This window comes from Miscanthus floridulus, chromosome 8 (assembly GCF_019320115.1).
Source record: "Miscanthus floridulus cultivar M001 chromosome 8, ASM1932011v1, whole genome shotgun sequence".
NCBI classification, from domain to species: Eukaryota; Viridiplantae; Streptophyta; class Magnoliopsida; order Poales; family Poaceae; genus Miscanthus; species Miscanthus floridulus.
This window is the reverse complement of record NC_089587.1, coordinates 198,792,874-198,813,625: the sequence shown is the minus strand read 5'-3', so window position 1 is coordinate 198,813,625 and position 20,752 is coordinate 198,792,874. Positions and strand designations below refer to the sequence as shown.

General features: G+C 48.3%; 3 protein-coding genes across 3 annotated transcripts; all 3 read left to right on the top strand.

The window, feature by feature from the left end:
• Positions 1-10,093: 10,093 nt before the first annotated feature.
• On the top strand, positions 10,094-12,686 carry LOC136474528 (FT-interacting protein 3-like). The gene is made up of 2 exons (XM_066472099.1): positions 10,094-11,027; positions 11,139-12,686. The coding sequence occupies exons 1-2, from the start codon at positions 10,114-10,116 to the stop codon at positions 12,553-12,555; spliced, it is 2,331 nt and encodes a 776-aa protein (XP_066328196.1). The 5' UTR covers positions 10,094-10,113; the 3' UTR covers positions 12,556-12,686.
• A 261-nt stretch (positions 12,687-12,947) lies between these two features.
• LOC136474527 (pentatricopeptide repeat-containing protein At5g39350-like) lies at positions 12,948-15,109 on the top strand. Its single transcript, XM_066472098.1, has one exon. The coding sequence runs from the start codon at positions 12,948-12,950 to the stop codon at positions 14,931-14,933; it is 1,986 nt and encodes a 661-aa protein (XP_066328195.1). The 3' UTR covers positions 14,934-15,109.
• A 482-nt stretch (positions 15,110-15,591) lies between these two features.
• LOC136474526 (actin-depolymerizing factor 1-like) lies at positions 15,592-17,627 on the top strand. The gene is made up of 3 exons (XM_066472096.1): positions 15,592-15,750; positions 15,838-16,103; positions 17,211-17,627. Exons 1-3 carry the CDS (start codon positions 15,748-15,750, stop codon positions 17,359-17,361), a joined length of 420 nt encoding a protein of 139 aa, XP_066328193.1. The 5' UTR covers positions 15,592-15,747; the 3' UTR covers positions 17,362-17,627.
• Positions 17,628-20,752: the final 3,125 nt, after the last annotated feature.

Below are 20,752 nucleotides of genomic sequence, written 5' to 3'. Positions count from 1 at the left end.
AATGCCTAGCCGGCTAGGGGCAAAGCCCCAAGAGTAGTAGACGCAAAAGCAACCGGCTTGATGAAGAAATCAAGTGCTCAAGCTTGCCAAAGTGATGCTCTCACTTAATCCACTCTCCTTTCACTCAAAACCCTAAGGGAATCAAAGATTAGAGCAAAGGGGGAAGGAGAGGGGTGCTTTAGTTGCTTGGGAGTTATTGAGCACGAAGTGGGTTAGTTGTGAATGAGTCTGTAATGGTTAGAAGTGAAGAGAGGGGTATTTATACTCCAAGTGAAAATCTAACCGTTCAAATCTATGTTGGAAGTTCCAACGCAGATCTCGAGACTTCCAACGTTAATAGAAAACATTGTTCACATAGGGTCAGAAGTCCACGCGTGCAAGTCAATGTCGGAACTCTCGACAAACGTCAGGACTTTCGATGGTCGGAACTTCCAACGTACGTCGGGACTTCTGACGTGCGCAGTTAAACAACCAGCCAGCACCGCTGATGCCGAGACTTCTAGCTTGGGTCAGGACTTCCAATAGTCAGAACTTTTGACGTACGTCGGGAGTTTCGACGAGCGCAAACAGTCGGCCAGCAGAACCACCGATGTCGGGACTCTCGGCTTGGGTCAGGACTTCCAACTGTTAGAAGTTCCAACTCACGTCTGGACTTCCGACGTCCATAGTCACCGCGTAGGCTAAGTGACTAGGAGTCAGAACTTCCGGCAAGAGTCATGACTTCCGACTGTCGGGAGTTCCAGCTTACGTAGGAACTTTCGACACCGACAGTCACAGAAAATAATCTACGTGCTCGTGGAGTGCTAGAGTGTCTCTCTTTTGATTTTATTTTAATACTTGAGCACTATATCTTCCTCAGACCAACTAAATTTGCATCCCTCTTTATAGTGCAGTGGATCCTAAACTCAAAAACAAAATTAAAACCTTTGGAGAGCGTTTTGAGTTCGTCCGCCTTTTCAACTTCAAGAATTGAGGGATACCATTTCATCTTGATCATCTCTTTGATTCTTTCATGGGACTAATAGCTGCGACATGTCTCATTAAGATCACATTAGTCCTTAATTTGGATGTCATCAATACACCAAAACCCACATAGGGGGCAAATGCACTTTAAGGGTGGCATAGAGATATTGACAAATATGCATACTTATGACACGATCATTAATTCTCATGCTATAGTAGGGGTAAGTCAAATGATAAATACATGATAAGTGTAAGGCATTGATAGTAATCCAGAGATAGAAATAGATACTTGTAGGATCTCTGGTTGGTCTACAGGGAGGGTGAATAGGCATGTCAAAACAAACACTCAAACTTTTATCAAATTCACCCAGCAGCACTGTTGCTCTGGAGGGCGGCACTGTCGGGCCAGAACAGTGGCACTACCGCACCTACAGATAACTTTGAATCACAGTTCAAAATCCATGAATGAAAACTTAGATCAGAGAAATTTCCTAGCTTACTGCAGGTATGGCAATCACTGATCAAGAGCTAGAAGTGGTAGGAACACCACACACATGTAGATCGACTAGAAACCCTAGAAATCACCTCAACCATAATATGTCATGCAAGTAATGTAAATCAAGCACAAGTAACACAATGATTTATCTCTTGGTTTGGCTCACCACCAAGGCTTGCCTACCTCCACGTTGTTGAGATTAGCCACTAAGGCTTAGGGCTTTCTAACCCTTTCTCGTTCTTAAATCAAGAGACTTAACTCTTGAGATGAGGGGTGAGTTTACTAACTTCAAGAGATGGTTACAAACCTCCTAGGGCTGCGACACAAGGTGGCAAGCTCCACGGGCGATGCTCTAGCCGACTAGGAGCCAAGCTCCAAGAGTAACAAATACAACCGCCATCTAAAACGTGAACCAAGTGCTCTTTAGAGTTGGGGGATCAATGGAGCTGCTCTCTAATCGAGTTTTGGACCCTTTTCCCTCAAGGATTGATTGGGAAATCAATGGATTTGCTTGGGGCTTGAGGTCAACAATGGAGGGAGAGAGAGAGCTCCTGCTCTGTTTTGAGCGTGTTGAAGTGAGGAAGAAGAGGTAGATAGCCGTTGGGGAGGAAGTGATGTAGACTAGGCCCGATCTTCTGAAAGGTATAATAGCGTCGATTGGTGGAGACTCAACGTTCACAATCTAGGCTTTGAACCAAGACTAATTTGGACCTCCGCAACCGTTACACCATAGCTCCATTGGTTATCAACCATGCGAACGTGATTGACCTCGCCGAGAAGGCTTTCCTGCAAGCGAATCGAGAACACAAGCAAGAATGAGATAAACGCAATCTGAAATTACAAATAAATATGAGGCTTATGATAATGAGAAAGAGTTCAAGTCTTTATTCGAATGGACTAATCGCCACAGGCGAACAAGATCAAGAACTAGGGCCCTGGTTCACAGCAAGCGGCCTTGGCGGCGACAGTTGCAGCAAAATGACGTCTGTTTCACGAGGAAATCAAGAACTAAATAAAACCCAAACCCTAAGGAGAGCGATGGCTGGTATTTATAGAGTCTTGGGCGTCACCCCCCTAGACATGCCCCCTAATGGGAACAAACACGATACACGGTCCAACGGACCAAAAGACGGTATCGTAGCACTCTGGCAGATTCTAGATGCTGACTTGTTTCGATGATTCCCATTGATTTCGAAGGTCTTTTGACATGAAACCACTTGGATTGGCTTTCTTATCAAATTAGCTTTCTAACCATATGTGGATCATCAAAAACAGAGTCCGAATGCGTCCTAGGTGACTAGTTTAAGGTAGACTGGTCCTAGAACCCAAGACAGACTCGAACTTGAGTTGCTTTGGGCCTCCACCTCGGGGACTCGAACCGAATTAGCCTTGGACCTCCTTCTTAACTTGGACACCCTTGCTGGCCTCCTACCCCTCCATACCATGTGCCAAACATGGTCATATGCATGGGTGTCATGTCCTCATCATCCTCCCCTTCTTGACGGAAAGCCGTCCTCGGCGTCGATTTTGTTTGAAGTCGATCCTGCACAACATGAGGACAATCAATGTTTCCAAAATAATGAAAATGGACAATGTTGTGAGAAAGAATATGACCACGTGTCTAGGTTTGTATCATGTCTTGTCCTACAGACATGTAGTCTGCTCGATTGAAATACACACGATCTTTGCCAATACTATCCTGCAAAAGATTAGTAATAACAAGAAACATATGCTCCCTTTCTTTGGATTCCACTTGTATTCGAAAAGCAAAACTAGAGGAATATGGCATAACAACAGTGTTGATTTTACTATCCTCTAGTTGATCATTACTTTGCACAATAAAAGGAGAATTCAGATTTGTACAAATGTAAACTCGTTGTATCAAATATTGCCCTTGGTTGTTATATTTACCAAAAACATGATATGTATGTCTAGAGAACCATGGTAAATCAGCATATGCATAAAGTTTCTCCTCTAAAGAACTAAGATTACACGGAACATCAAATTCAATGTAACCCAAAGTATTTAAAGAAGACAATGATTTCGGCTCGTCAACTTTACTAGCATTATGAATAACAAGTCTATTTTCAGCACAAGTGCTCGATTTCAACACACATATAGCATGATCATTCTTCAATGATTGCATGGGTATAACATAAATATCATCATGCAAGTCATCTTTGTCACAAAAAACATCAAGCAAATCATCTTATGACAAAGGTAAATCAAGCGAAGGCTCCACTAAAATTTGCTCTATCATAGCATGATTGGTGGAAAAATTCAGCACATTAAGAGAACTCTCACCTTCCGTGAGTTTAGCATCGTGGGCTTTACCTTTGCTCTCATGTTCAGCAGGAGTAATAGTTGATAGTTCTAAATTGTCACATGAAACTATGAGCATCTCATTTTCTGTCACGTCATCCTCGCTCTTTTGTACATTGTCCTGCAAAAGGTTAGGCATAGCTGGAGGAATAACAAGAGATTGATCTAGTTGATGCCCCTCATCATTTGAATTAATTACAAGAGATGGATTAACAAAATTTTCTCTCATAAGATCTTTCATATCATTCCAAGTTTGAGGTTTATCAGAAGGATCTAAAGACTCCCACTAAGATAAAGCAGAATGTCGCAAAACACTAGATGCATTTTTTACCTTCCTCCTTGGACACATAAAGCGAGTAGCAAATATGTTATCTATGGCACTTTCCCACTCCATGTACTCATCCGCACCTATACAATCATAAGTCGGTGGATATGAACAACCTGTTATTGTTAGAATCAAACAAGAAAACACACAAGTATGTATTTTCCTATGAACTACTATAGGATGTGGTCAAGGAGTAAAGTCACACACTCTCGAGCGTCTTACCACAGTCTTACAAGTATTCTTACCAAAGCAACAGGTGGTGCAATCGGTCGATGACTGTGATACCGTTGTAGCTTGAGTGTAACAGTTGCAAGGTGAACCTATACTTGGTTAGAAGAAAGTGGAGCTTGGATAGGCACAATATAGTAGCAAGGAATAGCAAAATTCGCAACTGAATAGCAAAGCTGAATAAGTATCCCAAGTACTTGTCTTAGTTGCTGGCTTACTCACGTTCCAAGTACCAGATGTATTAAGTGATGTGAACAGCAAGAATATGATTAGAAATAAGGTAAAAATCAGCACACGCAAACATAGCTTAAATGACGCTCTCTATGTGCTCCTCTAGATATTGTTCCTCTTTTGCCCTTCTCTTTTTTCTACTTTTTTGGGCTGTTGTTGTTTTTTTGAGAAATTTTGACTTTTTCTTTTTTTTGATATTTTTCCTTCACTTAGGAGCAAAAAAGAAGTAACCACAAAAAATATGAGCTTAAACAAGTGAAAGACGTGGCCTGTGGAATTTCCAGAAGACGTACTCGAAATCGACAAATACCTTGTGACCACGAAAAGAGGATCTTGTGACCACTTTTTGACTAAAATAAAAATCTCTGACCCCGACAAAGTGGGGGATGGACGGATCCAAAAAAAAATTTGATCGATTTTGATATATGGAACATCGAAATCCGAGTTTGTATACGAAAACTAGAGCAGTTTTAAGAACGGACTCCGAATTAGAGGACAAAACGGGAATAATGCGCGCAAAATTGGTCACGATAGCAATGATTTGATAGAAACAGTGAAGACAAATATAGGAAATTAGATGGTGTGGAGTAGGGTTTGACGGATATAAAGGAAACTCAACAAGACTTGGAGATATTCACGGATTATAATGAAAAACAAAGGGGAAAACACAAACTGGACTAAAAACGATCTAAAACCAGCAACCAGAACTTGACCTAGGGCACAAACTCAACAACGCGAAACAGAGACGAAATTGCACGGCACAATGAGGCTATAGGATAGGGAATATGTGGCGGTGTATTTTTTTACTTTTTATGGACTATAGGTAATGCAAAAATAGTAACAATCTAAAGGGGAAAACAAAGTTATACCTAATGGGCAACAAGGTGCTCTGATACCACTTGATGTAGACTAGGCCCGATCTTTCGAAAGGTATGATAGCGTCGATTGGTGGAGACTCGACGTTCATGATCTAGGCTTTGAACCAAGACTGATTCAGACCCCCGCAACCATTACACCATAGCTCCATTGGTTATCAACCATGCAAACGCGATTGACCTCACCGAGAAGGCTTTCCTGCAAGCGAATCGAGAACACAAGCAAGAATGAGATAAACGCAATCTGAAATTGCAAATAAATATGAGGCTTATGATAATAAGAAAGAGTTCAAGTCTTTATTCAAAAGGACTAATCACCACAGGCGAACAAGATTAAAAACTGGGGCCCTGGTTCACAGCAAGCGGCCTTGGCGGCGATAGTTGCAGCAAAACAACGTCTGTTTCATGAGGAAATCAAGAACTAAACAAAACCCAAACCCCAAGGAGAGCGACAGCTGGTATTTATAGAGTCTTGGGCGTCACCCCCCTGGACGCGCCCCCTAATGGGCCCAAACACGATACACGGTCCAACAGACCAAAAGACGGTGTCGTAGCACCCTGGCAGATTCTGGATGCTGACTTATTTCAATGATTCTCGTTGATTCCAAAGGTCTTTTAATGTAAAACTACTTGGATTGGCTTCCTTATCAAATTAGCTTTCCAACCATATATGGATCGTCGAAAACAGAGTCCGGATGCGTCCTGAGTGACTAGTTTAAGGTAGACTGGTCCTGAAACCCGAGACAGACTCGAACTTGAGTTGCTTTGGGCCTCCACCTCAGGGACTCGAACCGAATTAGCCTTGGACCTCCTTCTTGACTTGGACACCCTTGCTAGCCTCCTACCCCTCCATACCATGTGCCAAACATGGTCATATGCATGGGTGTCATGTCCTCATCAGGAAGGGGAAAGGTATATATACCCCCTAGCCCCCAACGGTCACCGTACCCAAGGGGTCAAGCGAGACGGAGCCCGCGGCCTCAAGGTTGGGCGCGTTGAAGCCCGTGACTTTGGGGTCGGGCAAGACAGACCCTGCACCCAAGGGGTTGGGCGAGACGGAGCCTGTGACCTCGAGGTCGGGCGAGACAGAGCCCACGGCCTCGAGGTCGAGCGAGACGGAGCCCACGACCTTGGGGTCAGGCGAGACCTTTTAATGTGTCTCGAGCCATCCAAGGAAGTTAGCGTCCTTGTGTCGTGACTCAAGTGCGGCAGTGCCTCTCTTCAAGTGCGACAGTGCCGTACCACATAAGACAACAAGGGTAATAGTGAAGTGTAGACTGTCTTGGCTTTGAATTTGAGGATGCATGTGGTTGTTTGAGCACTTGGTAGCACATATTAGCTTAAGCATTGTGTCTCCCTTTATAGTACGGCTTTTCCTATACTCAAATTCAAAATATAAAAGAATTTAAACCTTCTTTGAGTTTGAAGCCATCTACATTTGTAATTGGGGGCTCCTCCGTTTCGTGTAGCATCCTCGAATATAAATTCTCTGCTTGTTATCTCGATAAATCTTATTAGTTCTCTAATTACGTGATCATTATCACCAAAATCCACAATTAGGGCTTGATTGCACTTTCAATACTCATAAATGTAGTATGGCTAGGCAGGATATTAGTTAAGAGCAAAAGATTCCTAAGTCATTACTTATTTACTAAGTCTTTTGTACACCCAAGTATATACACTCTCATCTATAGCATAATTAACTCTATATCTATGCATAAGGAACATTACTAAGAAAGATCAAGAACATACCTTGTCTCCCTTCGCAACTGGGTTCTACTTGCTCTACAAACGGATAGTGGACTATAAAGGACTCAACGGGAGTGTCACATCCGTGATCTACCACATGACCCAGAGTATAGAATGTATCCGCAGGTAAACAATATTTAAGCACCACGCTTACATAATGTTGATCACTTAACTCACTCGAGTATTGAGTTAAGCGCTTTGCGAACATATGCATAAATTCATTATCAATCATGACTATATCAAGCATATAACTAGAGCAAACCAGGAACATAATAAATAGCAACATAATATTGAAGTAGCACAAAGTCAAAATATAGAGGGATACAATGGATATACCGGCCTCTAGACGGTGAATTCGGAATGCTGAGCAATAGCCCAAACTCTACTTGAATATTGCTAGCTAGCCTATACTAGAACTTTGAAGAATTAGAGTTCTATTCTCTTCTCTCTGGAAACCCTAATTTCTGGTCTGATCTTGACTTATGGCCGATCTCCTTGAGGGAGGGGGGTAGGGATTGATATATATAGGCCGGAGCATCAATCCTGAGCCCTCGAATCAAATCGACTTGAATAAATGGCGGAGATACAATCCTTAAGATGGTGGAGAATCAACTTTCGAAGGAGGGGCTAACAGGTGGGCCCTAGGGGCCGACTGGCCTGGCCCCTGCCCCTGCCCCCACCTGGCGGCGCCTCGGCCTCTGCTTTGGTGTGGTGTCTTCTTGAGTCTTCTGGAACCTTCTGGGGTAGTTTTCATTGTGGATAAGCGCGATTTAGTTTGACGATTTGATCCTCCTTAACAGTTTTCTGGATAAACCCTGCTGAAAACACAGATTCACCAAAACTCATGGAAATTGTTAGTGTAAACCCCTAAGTCTATGTTGGCGATCATTTTTATGTATTTATTCAAGTTATGTTGGTGGTTTATAATGGATGATAACTACCATAAACACCCCCCAAGACTGCCAAATGTCAGGTGATGGGGATGGTCTTAGGGCTTGCATTGGGCGGTGTATTTGTTGAGCGAAGTATTGACAATTTGGGCAGGCCGCAAGATGTGGTCGGCATGCACGACCGTTGTTGGCCAATAGAAACCTTATCGAAGGCATTGTCGACCAGGGACTTGGGCGTCGTGTGGTGCCTACAGGCATCAACGTGAATATTGTGGAGCGGTTCCTTCCCTCTGTCAGGAGCGATGCATCTCTGGAGAATCTCAGAGGGGCTTCGAGGCTTCGCTTATACAACTGTCCCTCCACCACCATGAAGGATTTCACTCGGCGTGCCAAGCACTAAGCCTCAGTCTTGTTGGTTGGGAGGATGTCTTGGTTCACAAAGTCGAGGTAGGGACATGTCCAGTCAACGTCGATAGCCATTGCCTCACGCACCTCGGGGTGGCCTCGTGTAGGTCGACGGGGCGGGGCTAGGGTGGTCTTATCCTCGAGTCAGATCGAGGGGGCCAGGAGCATGTCGAGAAAAACTCTCAGGGAAACCGCATCCCGAGCAGAGGCCAGCTTGGCGAGGGCGTCCGCTGCCCCATTGTCGCGCGCGAAGGACGTGGTGGAGTTCGAATCCATCGTCTGTCCTCCATCTTGCGGATTTCTCTGCAGTATGCCCCCATCTTCTCGTCACGACAGGTCAATTCCTTAATGACTTGGTTGACCACAAGCTCGAAGTCCTCTTCTAACATCAATATTTCACTATGCATTTGTTTTAGGTGACTTCCTCCCTTTCCCCTTCTAAAACTGATTACTAATAATCATATTATATATACGACGACGCGATAGACGAGCCACAAGTAGTATAGTGAGACACCAGATGAGACGCTCCCCCTGCATTCTCCGATCGGCATCTATATATGACCACACCCCGCAGGTTACATTGACTAGCTTTGTCAAAGGTCATCACAGGTGCTCCTCTGGACTGTTTCATCATCGTAAAGGCTAGCGGAGTTCAAGATGGTTGCATGTATTGAGTCTAATTTCTCTGTCCGCGTGTTATTTTCTTCTGATTACTCTTAGCTTGCTTTAGTGCACTTGGGTTGATATTCTATAGAGCACTTGTTGGTTTGGTTCTCATGCCACAAGTATATTTATTATATCTAAACTATGATTCACAATTAAGCAATAGTCTTCTTTATTGATTTCTATTCCCATGTAAAAACCGACAAGTAATTCTTAACAAATTATCACAACAACACGCGAGGTATCACCTAGTTCTTCCTATGGGCGTGGCTGTAGCTGTTTTTGTGTATCATCTTTTGCTAGTTTGTTCTATATTACTCTCTCTGTCTCATAATAAGTATCACTGTAGGATGCGTGTTGGTCAAATTTAGAAAATATTAGTAACATTTTATCTCCAAATAAGTTTGTTATGAAAATACATTTAATGATTCATCTAATGATACTGATTATGCATCATAAATATTAATACTTTCTTATTCTTATATATATTTGGTTAAAGTTAAAAATATTTGAGACACCCATTTTAGGATGGAGGGAGCATTTTGCAGCGACAGCAAAGAGCGCAACCGAGCGTACTCCTAACTGATCGACCAAGGTTTAGACATCCTAATAGGCCAAACGCTAGCTAACAAGGTAGGTCATCTTAGTTGATCTTCCCACTCACCCACCTTCAACTCTACGTTGCTCAAGACAAGTCCATGACATCGACATTAATGACATATGCCTGTTTACGGAGAAGACAGAACGTTACTCGAAATAAAGCCGGCAGATCACCAACGTCCCCCAGCAGTCACACCAGCTATGTCGATCACCAACCCAAAAAGCCCATGCGTATGCGGGGCCAGCACGCTCGGTGGCCAGAACGCAGCAGTGCGGAATGCACATAAGAGGACCTTCCTCACGTACAGGGACCAGGCTCGCCCTTCCAACCGGAGTAATCGTTTGCTGCAGCCTGCAGCTGCAGGGATGGCCGGCGTCCTGCCGAGGTTTGGCCCCTTCGGCCCTCTGCCGCCACGGGATGAGTTCGGGATCAAGGAGACGAGGCCCCGTCTCGCCGGCGGGCGGGCCGGCGGGTACGACCTCGTGGAGCGGATGGAGTACCTGTACGTGCGCATCGTCAAGGCGCGGGACCTCAAGTGGAGTGGCGGCTTCGACCCGCTCGCCGAGGTGAAGCTCGGGAGCTACTCCTGCGCCACGCGGCACATCGAGAAGACGACGAGCCCAGAGTGGAACGACGTGCTCGCGTTCTCGCGGGAGAGGCTCCAGGCGTCGTTCCTGGACGTGGTGGTCAAGGGCAAGGGCTTCGCCAAGGACGACTTCGTCGGTCGCCTGCGCTTCGACCTGGCCGACGCCCCCTTTCGTGTGCCGCCCGACAGCGCGCTCGCGCCGCAGTGGTACCACGTCTTCGACAAGAAGGCGGAGCGCGGGGGCGAGGTGATGCTGGCCGTGTGGTTCGGCACGCAGGCCGACGAGTGCTTCCCGCTGGCGGTGCACGCGGACGCCGCGTTCGCCGTGGACGCCAAGCTAGCCGCGCACATCCGCTGCAAGCAGTACACCGTGCCGCGGCTCTGGTACGTGCGCGTCAACGTCATCGAGGCCCGCGACATCGCCTTCGTGGACAAGGCCCGCGTCGGCGAGGTGTTCGTGCGCACCAGGATCGCCGCGCAGGTGCACAAGACCAAGACGTGCGTCGCCCGGCTGCCGACGTGCGGCTGGAACGAGGACCACCTGTTCGTTGCCGCCGAGCCGTTCGAGGACCACCTCATCCTCTCCGTCGAGGACCGCGTCAAGGTCGACAAGGAGGAGGTCATTGGCCATGTACACATTCCGTTCAAAGAATTCGAACGACGGTGGGACGCGCGCCCAATTCGCCCAAGATGGTACGTGCATTTTTTTTTTAGTTATATCAAGAAAGAAAAATCGAAGATTCATATACTATTTTCACCCAAAATATATCAAGCAAGCAAAACTTAATTGCGAATCGTCGACAGGTTTAATTTGGTGCGGCCAGAAGGAGCGGCCAAAATCGACAAGTTCTCTGCGAAGATATGCGTCCGGCTCTGCCTGGAAGGCGGATACAGAGTGCTGACAGAGCCGGTCCACTACCTGAGCGACGTCCGCCCGGCGGCGAGGGAGCTGTGGTGCCACCGCGCGCCCATTGGCCTCATCGAGCTCGGCATCCACAACGCGTTCGGCCTAAGCTCCATGCGCACGCGCGACGGGCGAGGCTCCTGCGACGCCTACTGCGTGGCCAAGTACGGCGTGAAGTGGTTCCGCACGCAAACCGTCATCGACAGCCTCGCGCCACGGTTCCACCAGCAGTGCTTCTGGGACGTGCACGACCACTGCACCGTGCTCACCGTCGCCGTCTTCCACAACTGCCAGATAGGCGAGAAGGGTGGCCTCGTGTCCGGCGACCCCGTCAAGGACATCCTCCTCGGCAAGGTGCGCATCCGGCTGTCGACGCTCGAGACCGGCCGCATCTACACGCACGCGTACCCTCTCATCTCCCTCCACGGCGGCGGCATCAAGAAGATGGGCGAGCTCCAGCTCGCCGTGCGGTTCTCGAGCACGTCGACGCTGGGCCTGCTCCAGACGTACGCGCAGCCGCACCTGCCGCCGATGCACTACCACTGCCCGCTGTCCATCGTGCATCAGGAGACGCTGCGGCGGGAGGCGGTCGCGCTCATCGCGCACCGGCTGGGCCGGATGGACCCGCCGCTGCGGCGGGAGTGCGTCGAGCACCTCTGCGAGGCACACTCGCACCGGTGGAGCATGCGGCGCAGCAAGGCCCACTTCTTCCGCCTCATGGCGGCGCTGGCGCCCCTGTTCGCGGCGCTCAGGTGGTTCGTCGACATCTGCCACTGGAAGAACCCGGCGACCACCGTCGCGGTCCACATCATCTACGCCATGCTGGTGTGCTGCCCCAACCTCATCCTTCCCACCTTCTTCGTGTACAAGTTCGTGCTCGGCCTGTGGAACTACCGGCGCCGGCCGAGGCACCCGTGGCACGTCGACACCAAGGTGTCGCACGCCGAGATGGCGCACCTGGACGAGCTGGCCGAGGAGTTCGACGAGTTCCCGACGAAGTGTCCTCCCGATGTGGTCCGCATGCGGTACGACAGGCTGAGGAGCCTAGGGGCGCGGATACAGGAGATGGCCGGCGACGTCGCGTCCCACGCCGAGAGAGCGCGGTGCGCGATGACGTGGCGCGACCCCCGCGCCACGGCCATGTACCTCCTGGCGTGCCTGTTCCTTGCGGTGATCACCTTCCTGGCGCCGTTCCAGGCGGTGGCGCTGCTGACAGGGTTCTACCTGATGCGGCACCCGACGCTCCGGCAGAGGCTGCCCGACGTGCCGGCGAACTTCTTCCGGCGACTGCCCTGCAAAGTCGATTGCCTACTTTGATTGCGAATCAAATGATGTTTCAGTCTGTAAGACAGTAGTTTGATATTTTAGTGCTGTTCCTGTTGGCCTCTTCAAATCTAATGGTTGGTCTAGTACTACTACCATTTATAGAGGTTGCGACTTGCACAGCACGGTTTGCCGCTCGTGTAATACTATAAGTCAATACTAGTCATTAGTCAAACATCCCGTACTAGATTTTCAGTTTGCAACCCATTTGCACTCCGAATTACGTTTAACTTATCAACGGTACTTTTTCAATAAAAAACAGTCGCAATAAATCTGTCCAACCGTACTTCGCTAGCTTTTCAGCAAAGCCGAGGGGACCGCCGAGGCCCCGACCGAAACACAACCGTCAGATCTCATCTAAGCATCCTGTGTCCTTGAACTTCAGAATGACAACCAGCGCCCTTGTCCGGCAATGCCTCGCGCTCCTCCTCCGATCCAAAAGCTCCGCAACCCCGCTCGTTCCCACCACCGCCGCGCAGCTCCACGCACTCCTCCTCACGTCCGGTCACCTCCACTGCGACAGCCTTCATCTCCTCTTATATTCTTACTGCGCATGTGGCCGTCCCTTCGACGCCCACAACCTGCTGGCTCAAATGCCCCAACCGGCCCCGGTTTCCGTCTCCAACACCCTCCTCCGCTCCTACACCGGTCTCGGCTTCCACCGACAGGCCCTCGCTCTCTACTCACAGATGCGCGCCGTCGACCACCTCACCTTCACCTTCGCCGCCAAGGCCTGTGCGGGCCTCCGCCTCAGGCGCCATGGGCGCGCCGTGCACGGCCGCGCCCTCGCCGCAGGCTTCGGCGGCGACGCCTACGTGCAGAACGCGCTCGTGTCCATGTATATGCGCTGCAGAGACGTGGTCGCGGCGGAGGCAGTGTTCGGCGCTCTGCGGAGCCGGACAACCGTGTCGTGGAACACGGTCATCACTGGATGTGTCAAGGACGGCCGCGCGGAGAGGGCGTTGGAGGTGTTCGAGACGATGGTTGGCCGTGGCGTGTGCATTGACCGTGCCACGGTTGTGTCAGTGCTGCCAGCTTGTGCACAAGCCAGGGACTTGCACACGGGGAGAGCTGTGCACCGGTTGGCTGAGATGAGAGGCTTGGTGAACTATGTCGCGGTGAAGAATGCTCTGATCGACATGTATGGGAAGTGCGGGAGCCTGGAGGATGCAAGAAGGGTGTTCGATGAAGACAGCTATGATAAGGATGTCGTTTCTTGGACGGCGATGATTGGTGCACACGTGCTGAATGGCCATGCGAGCAAGGCCTTCACTCTTGGTTCTGAGATGCGGGTGACCAGTGAAGCACAGCCTAATGCTGTGACCATGGCGCATCTGCTCTCAGCTTGCGCCAGCTTGCTGTCAGGGAAGCATGCCAAGTGCACACATGCATTGTGCATTAGACTTGGGCTTGGATCAGATACTGTTGTCGAGACTGCACTTGTTCACTGTTACGCAAAATGTGGCTATATGGGGATGATAGACATGGTGGTCGACAAAGGATCACGACGGACTGAAACATGGAATGCAGCAATATCTGGTTATACTCAAAGAGAACAGGGAAAGAAAGCTCTAGCACTGTTTAAGCAAATGCTTGCAGAATCAGTGCGTCCAGATTCTGCAACAATGGCAAGCGTCATCCCAGCTTATGCAGAGTCTGCGGACCTGGTACAGGCAAAGAACATCCACTGCTGCTTACTAATTCGTGGATGTCTTGGGAGTACAGATATTGCCACTGGTCTAATCGATGTGTATGCCAAGGCTGGTGACTTGGGTGTCGCGTGGGAGCTCTTCCAGTGTTTGCCTGAAAAGGATGTTGTTGCCTGGACAACTGTCATCGCCGGATACGGAATGCACGGGCATGCCCAAACTGCCATCCTGCTATATTCAAGGATGGTGGAGCTGGGGGTGCTGCCGAACACCGTTACCATGGCCTCCTTGTTGTACTCTTGCAGCCACGCCGGCATGGTAGACGAAGGCCTCCGGCTGTTCAACGACATGCGGGGCGTCCATGGCCTGATGCCAAATGCAGAGCACTACTTGTGCCTGGTTGACATGCTTGGGCGTGCTGGGAGGATCGAGGAGGCCTACCGCCTCATCCAAGACATGCCATTCGAGCCGAGCACGTCGGTGTGGAGCGCTCTGCTGGGTGCCTGTGTCCTCCACGAGAATGTTGAGTTCGGGGAGGTTGCTGCTAAACATTTGTTTGAGCTTGAACCGGATAACGTTGGGAATTATGTGCTCCTTGGGAAGGTATATGCTGCAGCTGACAGATGGAGCGATGTTCAGGATCTGCGGAGAGTGATGGAGGGAAGGGGTCTTCACAAAGATCCAGGATCTAGTGTAGTTGATGCGAAGTCTGAAGTGTGCTGAAGCTGAACCACGATACAGAGTCGTGTCTCGTGTGACAGACAGAAAGCAATGATTCTTTGATGTGTCAGTTTACAAAGAAAAAAAAATCGTATAACAAAGATGTAGTATTAGTTGCTCTACAGGCCTACAGCTAGCTAGTACTCCCTCCATTCCAATTGCTCTACAGGCCTACAGCTAACAAGTACTCCCTCCATTCCAATTTCCAAATTATAAGATGTTTTGATTTTTCTAGATACATTTCTTTTGTTATACATCTAGATACGATGTATATGTAAGTGCATAGAAAAAACTATATATTAAAGAAGTCAAAATGTCTTATAATTTGAAATGGTTTGAAATGGATGGAGTACTGTCTCGTAACACAGGAGAAGCGAGTACCATTTTCTCTTGGAGGACTTTTAAACTAATGCAGAAGAAAATGGTCGAGTGCACGCCGTGTCGCTTTGATGCTAGAAAGCAGACACGATTCTGCCGAGGCAGGAGAGGCTACCAACGAATTATGGGGACGGGTGGTGGCGCGCATGTTGGTGGCGCACAAACGCTTCTGGTTCTCACACACCAAGGAGGGGACGTGCTTGGTCAAATGCCCCTCCCCGGACGACGGACGTGGTGGCATATCATGCAAGCCTTCATCCTGGTTGCCCACCCGCTCCCTCTCTATATCTGGCCTCCCCCTCCCCCTCTTTCAGGGCCTTGAAATCTCACCTCTCGTTGCAGACGCCCACATCCCTCTTTCTCTCCTCCTCGCCGGCCGAACCGCTGATCGTTTCTCAACCAGAGGAAGAAAGGAAGGAAGAGATCGGAAGCATCAGCCATGGTGAGTACATCTGATCTGTTTCTTTCTCACAATGTTGTTCATTCAAGAGATGTTCCCTGATGTGGTGGATTCTGTCCTCATTGTAAGTCGAACTCGGCGTCTGGAATGGCCGTTTGTGATGAATGCAAACTCAAGTTCCTGGAACTCAAGGCGAAGAGGAGCTTCCGTTTCATCGTGTTCAAGATCAACGAGAACGTGCAGCAGGTGGTGGTGGACAGGCTTGGAGAGCCAGGTGAAAGCTACGATGCCTTCACTGCCTGCTTGCCCGCCGACGAGTGCCGCTACGCGGTGTTTGATTTTGACTTCGTCACTGATGAGAACTGCCAGAAGAGCAAGATCTTCTTCATCTCTTGGTAACTCTACAGCCTACGCATCTCTTTTTGGTTTGATTTTGTTCTTCGTTGAAAACTTTGATATGGTATATACGACTTTGATCGGTGATGATTGCTGCCCCGAATCCTGAGTTTACATGTGATTTTTTTCCCCTAAGAGGATCATCTATAAATTTAACTTATTGCAGTTTGGTCATTGTTTTTTTTTTTGGCAGCATTGTTTCAACCTTTGCGACGTGATCTTGAACAAATTATCACATTAAGCACCAAAAATATTATTTATAGAATGAAAAAAGGCATCAATCAATATGTTTTCTAATCAACCATTATTGGATCTGTGGTTGGATAGATTAGCAATTTACTACAAGGGAAAAAAACAGAAGAAAAAACCTGAGTTCCGCAACACAACTCTATTTCTCAAGACAAATATAACTACAATTTCTGTAACTACTAAAATTGTCCATGTTTTTATAAATTGTCCATGTTTTTATAAATTGTCCATGTTCATGAGAATACGTGGTTTTTACAGGTAAAATATCATGTCCAAACACTAATTTTAATTGTCCTTAATCCTTCACCAGTTAAGTGATTGCAGGAAATAAACTGATAGGAAATATTAATGCATGCAATAGAGATGTATGATAGACGATTGGCCAATTACTGCGTTAGAAATGCCGTGCATCTTAAGAAACTGAAACTAAGCATCTCAAGGAACTCATGAAATCTTTTTTGAACGCAAGAACTCATATGAAATCTCTAATGCACCTTTATATGTTACAGATGCTAACATCCAGGCAGATGCTGCCATGACCTTTTCCCCTCTGCTGAATTTTGTGGAACCAGGCAATTTAGCAGCGTGGAGTCAGAACAAATACTTACAGGCTACAGGCAGTTCCATATAAATCTTTATTTTCCACCAAGATAAACATAAATCTTTGGTCGAATGCATTGGCCAAAGGTCATTAGATTCTTAAGCATGATTAAGCAAAAAATTTAGACACGCTACCTTTGTTGGTAATATGGATAGCATATTTCTATGTGTGACACTGCGCAGAAACGAGATTGAGTCTGCTACAAAGGAAACTTGAACACTGAATCGGTGTGCTTTTGCATCAAACTCTCATGCAGGGCCCCAGATGCATCGAGGGTGAGAAGCAAGATGCTGTACGCAAGCTCCAAGGACCGGTTCAAGAGGGAGCTCGACGGCATTCAGGTGGAGCTCCAAGCAACTGACCCGAGTGAAATGAGCATGGACATCATTAAGTCGCGAGCCCTCTGAAACAGCCCGGCCACTGCATGCTGCAGGGGCGCATCAGCTCCTGCATGCCCGTCGATTCCTTCTGTGTTGGATCCGTTTTCGTGTCCTTGTTTTCCTGGAAGCAAAAGCCTTGCATTCTGTATGAGACTGTATGCCATTTTCCCTCTTTTTTCCCCTATCTCTGCCGTAGTTCTGCTACTGCTGTAAACTAGAACTTATTTGGTGTTTTATCTCGTGGCATTGTCGAGTCTTTTATGTGTCTATGCAATGCTAGTTGTGAAGCCTAATGTACCCTAGTTTAATCACCGAATTGCTAAACGTAAGATGTTTTATTTGTTGGTCTTACGTATGTGTATTGCTGCAAATAGTCCTTTTAATTGTTGGTCTTAATCAATATAATATAATTAATTTTAATATTCATTAATGCAACATATATTCATTAATGCAGTTTTCACACTCGAAAATGAATATTAAAATTAAACGAATCAAGGTCAGTGCAAGTTCCATTGAGTTTCATTTGTGCTCTCTATCTTCATAAATACCCCCCAAAAAAATACCTTGCCAATAAGATTGGCATTCTATCATTCACCCCCAATCCTCATGAAACTCGCTGAAAAAATACATAGAAATTTGAACACGCGGCCATAAATGCTTTTCTAAAAGAATTAGACAACCACACAAAGAAAAGCCTTTTCAAAAGTTAAAATTAACCAACTTTTATGGAGAACTATACGATAGGGTCAATTTCATCACTCAAAAGCAAAAAACTAGCATTAATTTGCTCGAGAATGCCGTATTCTTCCAGTTGCAGGGCCTCTTTGACCGGACTTCAGCTCTGGCTTCGATGGTGCGGAGGAGCCCTCTAAACATTTTAGGAGGAGGAGCCCTACCGAAAACATGCTCGTGCGTCACACTCTAGTCTCCAACCACGGGCAAATGCGACACCTATCAGGCTATCACAGACACAAGTACTATTGTGTTTTTGCGTAACTCGAAACCAATGCATGTGTGCAAATGGGTCAGCAGAATGGTGTCTTACGGTAACATGCAAGACTGAGTAGAATTTTGTAACACTCTTTGTTTTGCCGCATCGTAATTCACTAAAACTTGTAAATGTACAGCACGTTAAAATTCGACATCTTGAATTGCAAATACCTATGCTGAAAATATTTGAAAAGGGTTTTCAAAAGGGTCCATATACATTTTCAAGTGCTTGTGTCTTTTTTTGCCAAAATCTGTGATCAAATTTGAAACCTATTTGAGAAGTATCTTATTTTCACAATTATCTTCAACTTAAACCCAGCTTCCCTACTCTTTCGCACAGCCCAAATATCTCTATCATTCTCCTTCATTTTTCTTCCCGTAAACCAGGTTGCCTCCTGCTGACCCACTCTGCTCATCCGGCCCTCTCTTCTCGATAGCTTTTAAGAGTTTAAGCTATAATCAAGGCATTGTTGACTCTCCTCGCCGAGCATCCAAGATTGTGGATGTCCAAAAATCCACGCACCAAAAATCACAACTACAAAATTTTTGTTTTAGCCTTATGTGATGTTAAGTGACATATGTAGAAGCCTAACCCTAGTTTTGGATTGGATCTGACCCAACTAGCTTAAGATCATAAGCATATTTTGGTTTTATGCCACATGTGTAATTAAATTCCTAAAATAAATAAATCATGCATGCATCCTTAATCCCACTTGTGATTTGGATTCTTTTGCCTTATGTGATGTTTAACTAACTTACTTAATATTTATGATAAACCCTAACTAAATTGGCAACAAATAAAAGAGAAAGGAGGGAAGAGGGAGCAGCAGCAGCCCAAACCTGCTCGGCCTTGCGAACCAGCCTCGCCTGCCCTTTCACGCGCGTAGCCCACGAAGCCGGCCTAGCATCGCCGCCCGCACGCGCACAGCCACTGACAAGCCGAGCCCGCTCGTCAGCCATCACGCGCAGCACGCAGCCACATTGCGCCAAGCGCCTGACGACCCGACCCCGCTTGTCAGCACAGTAGCATCTTCTTCCTCTCGTCCACGCATTCTCCACCATGCGACCGGGAGCCGACCAGCGTGGCAGGCGCGGGCCCAGGGTCACGCAAATCGCATGACCTTGTTCCCCTTGCGCCGCGCTCACGCTACCGCACGCGAGCCGTTGGATGCGCCGCATGTATCACCACCGCCCAATCGCCGTCCACCATTGGAGCCCTTGGAGCTCGGCTATAAAAGCCAACGTCCGTGAGCCCTAACCCTCAGCCCGTTCGCCGCCGCCGCTGGTGGCACAGCACCACACAGCGTCAAGCCAAGAGAGAGGGAGGAGGGAGAAGCAAGGTGGAGAAGTAAGCCGCTGCGGGGAGGACCTCGCCGGAGCCAGGAGCACCGCCCCGATCAGCTACAGCGACGTAGCTGCTCGGCACGGCACTGCATCGCCTCATCACGGCCTCGCCTCGCCACTGCACCGCCATCCTACCACCACGAACCCTGCGGTGAGCCATCTTGCTGAGACCACCTCCCTAGCCAAATGGAACGTGCACCGCCATGATCGAAACCCTGCTGAAGCTTCGAGCTCCAGCCTAGCCCAACTGGTTAGCTAGGGAGACCGCCATGGCCACGCTTGCCGAGACCCAGGACGTGCCTTGCGCGCTGCCATCAGCCAAAAGGAGGACCCCAGCCATGACGTTGTACATCGAGCAGGAGCGCACATGCACGGACACGCTCACCATGGCCGAGAGCACAACCATGGCGAGACCACCGCATCTTCAACGTTGCGGTAAAGGCGACGTTGACACCTTGATTGGTTTCGCCATGACGGGAGACACACTATGCTCACCTTAGCCGATGAAGGAGCCCACTGGAGTCGTGCGTTGCCGCACCGCACCTCGTCGGAGCGCCACCGCCTCTGTTTTGCCCCCACCACCGTGGCCGGAACCACTGGGAGCACCAGGAGCTCCTTCAACACGCCTACCATGGCCGTAGAAGCACCGTGGAGCTCACCCGCTCCTCCAACTGGGTTCTCGCTACCACTGCAGCCCTGTCCATGCACGCCGACGAACCCACGCCGCTGATCACCGTGGTCAGAGCCCTAGAAAGCCCTAGCCACCACCTTGACCCCACCACTGCACTCACCAAGGCTTGGCGACGCCTTTGCCTACCTTAATTGCACACCAGTACCACCTGAGAGGCTCGCCGGTGACCTCACCGCCGGTGGGAGCCCCGTCGGGGAAGAGCAGGGGAATTTCCCCTCGACGATCATGTCGACCATGACCTCGCCGACCATGACCTCGCTGACCACGACCATGCCGACCACGCCGACCATGTCTCGAGTAGCTCCGCCGAACAGCTCCGACCACGACCACGTCGTGCACGTGAACCAAACCCTGGGAAGGAGTCAGTGGACCAAGTCCATCATAGACCGGCTC

Excerpts from the sequence above, each read along its gene's own strand:
- LOC136474528 (XM_066472099.1), top strand. The coding sequence starts at position 10,114 with ATGGCCGGCGTCCTGCCGAGGTTTGGCCCCTTCGGCCCTCTGCCGCCA. Across the intron at positions 11,028-11,138 it reads CGCCCAATTCGCCCAAGATG|GTTTAATTTGGTGCGGCCAG; the intron begins GTACGTGCATTT and ends AATCGTCGACAG.
- LOC136474527 (XM_066472098.1), top strand. The coding sequence starts at position 12,948 with ATGACAACCAGCGCCCTTGTCCGGCAATGCCTCGCGCTCCTCCTCCGA.
- LOC136474526 (XM_066472096.1), top strand. Across the intron at positions 16,104-17,210 it reads AAGATCTTCTTCATCTCTTG|GGCCCCAGATGCATCGAGGG; the intron begins GTAACTCTACAG and ends ACTCTCATGCAG.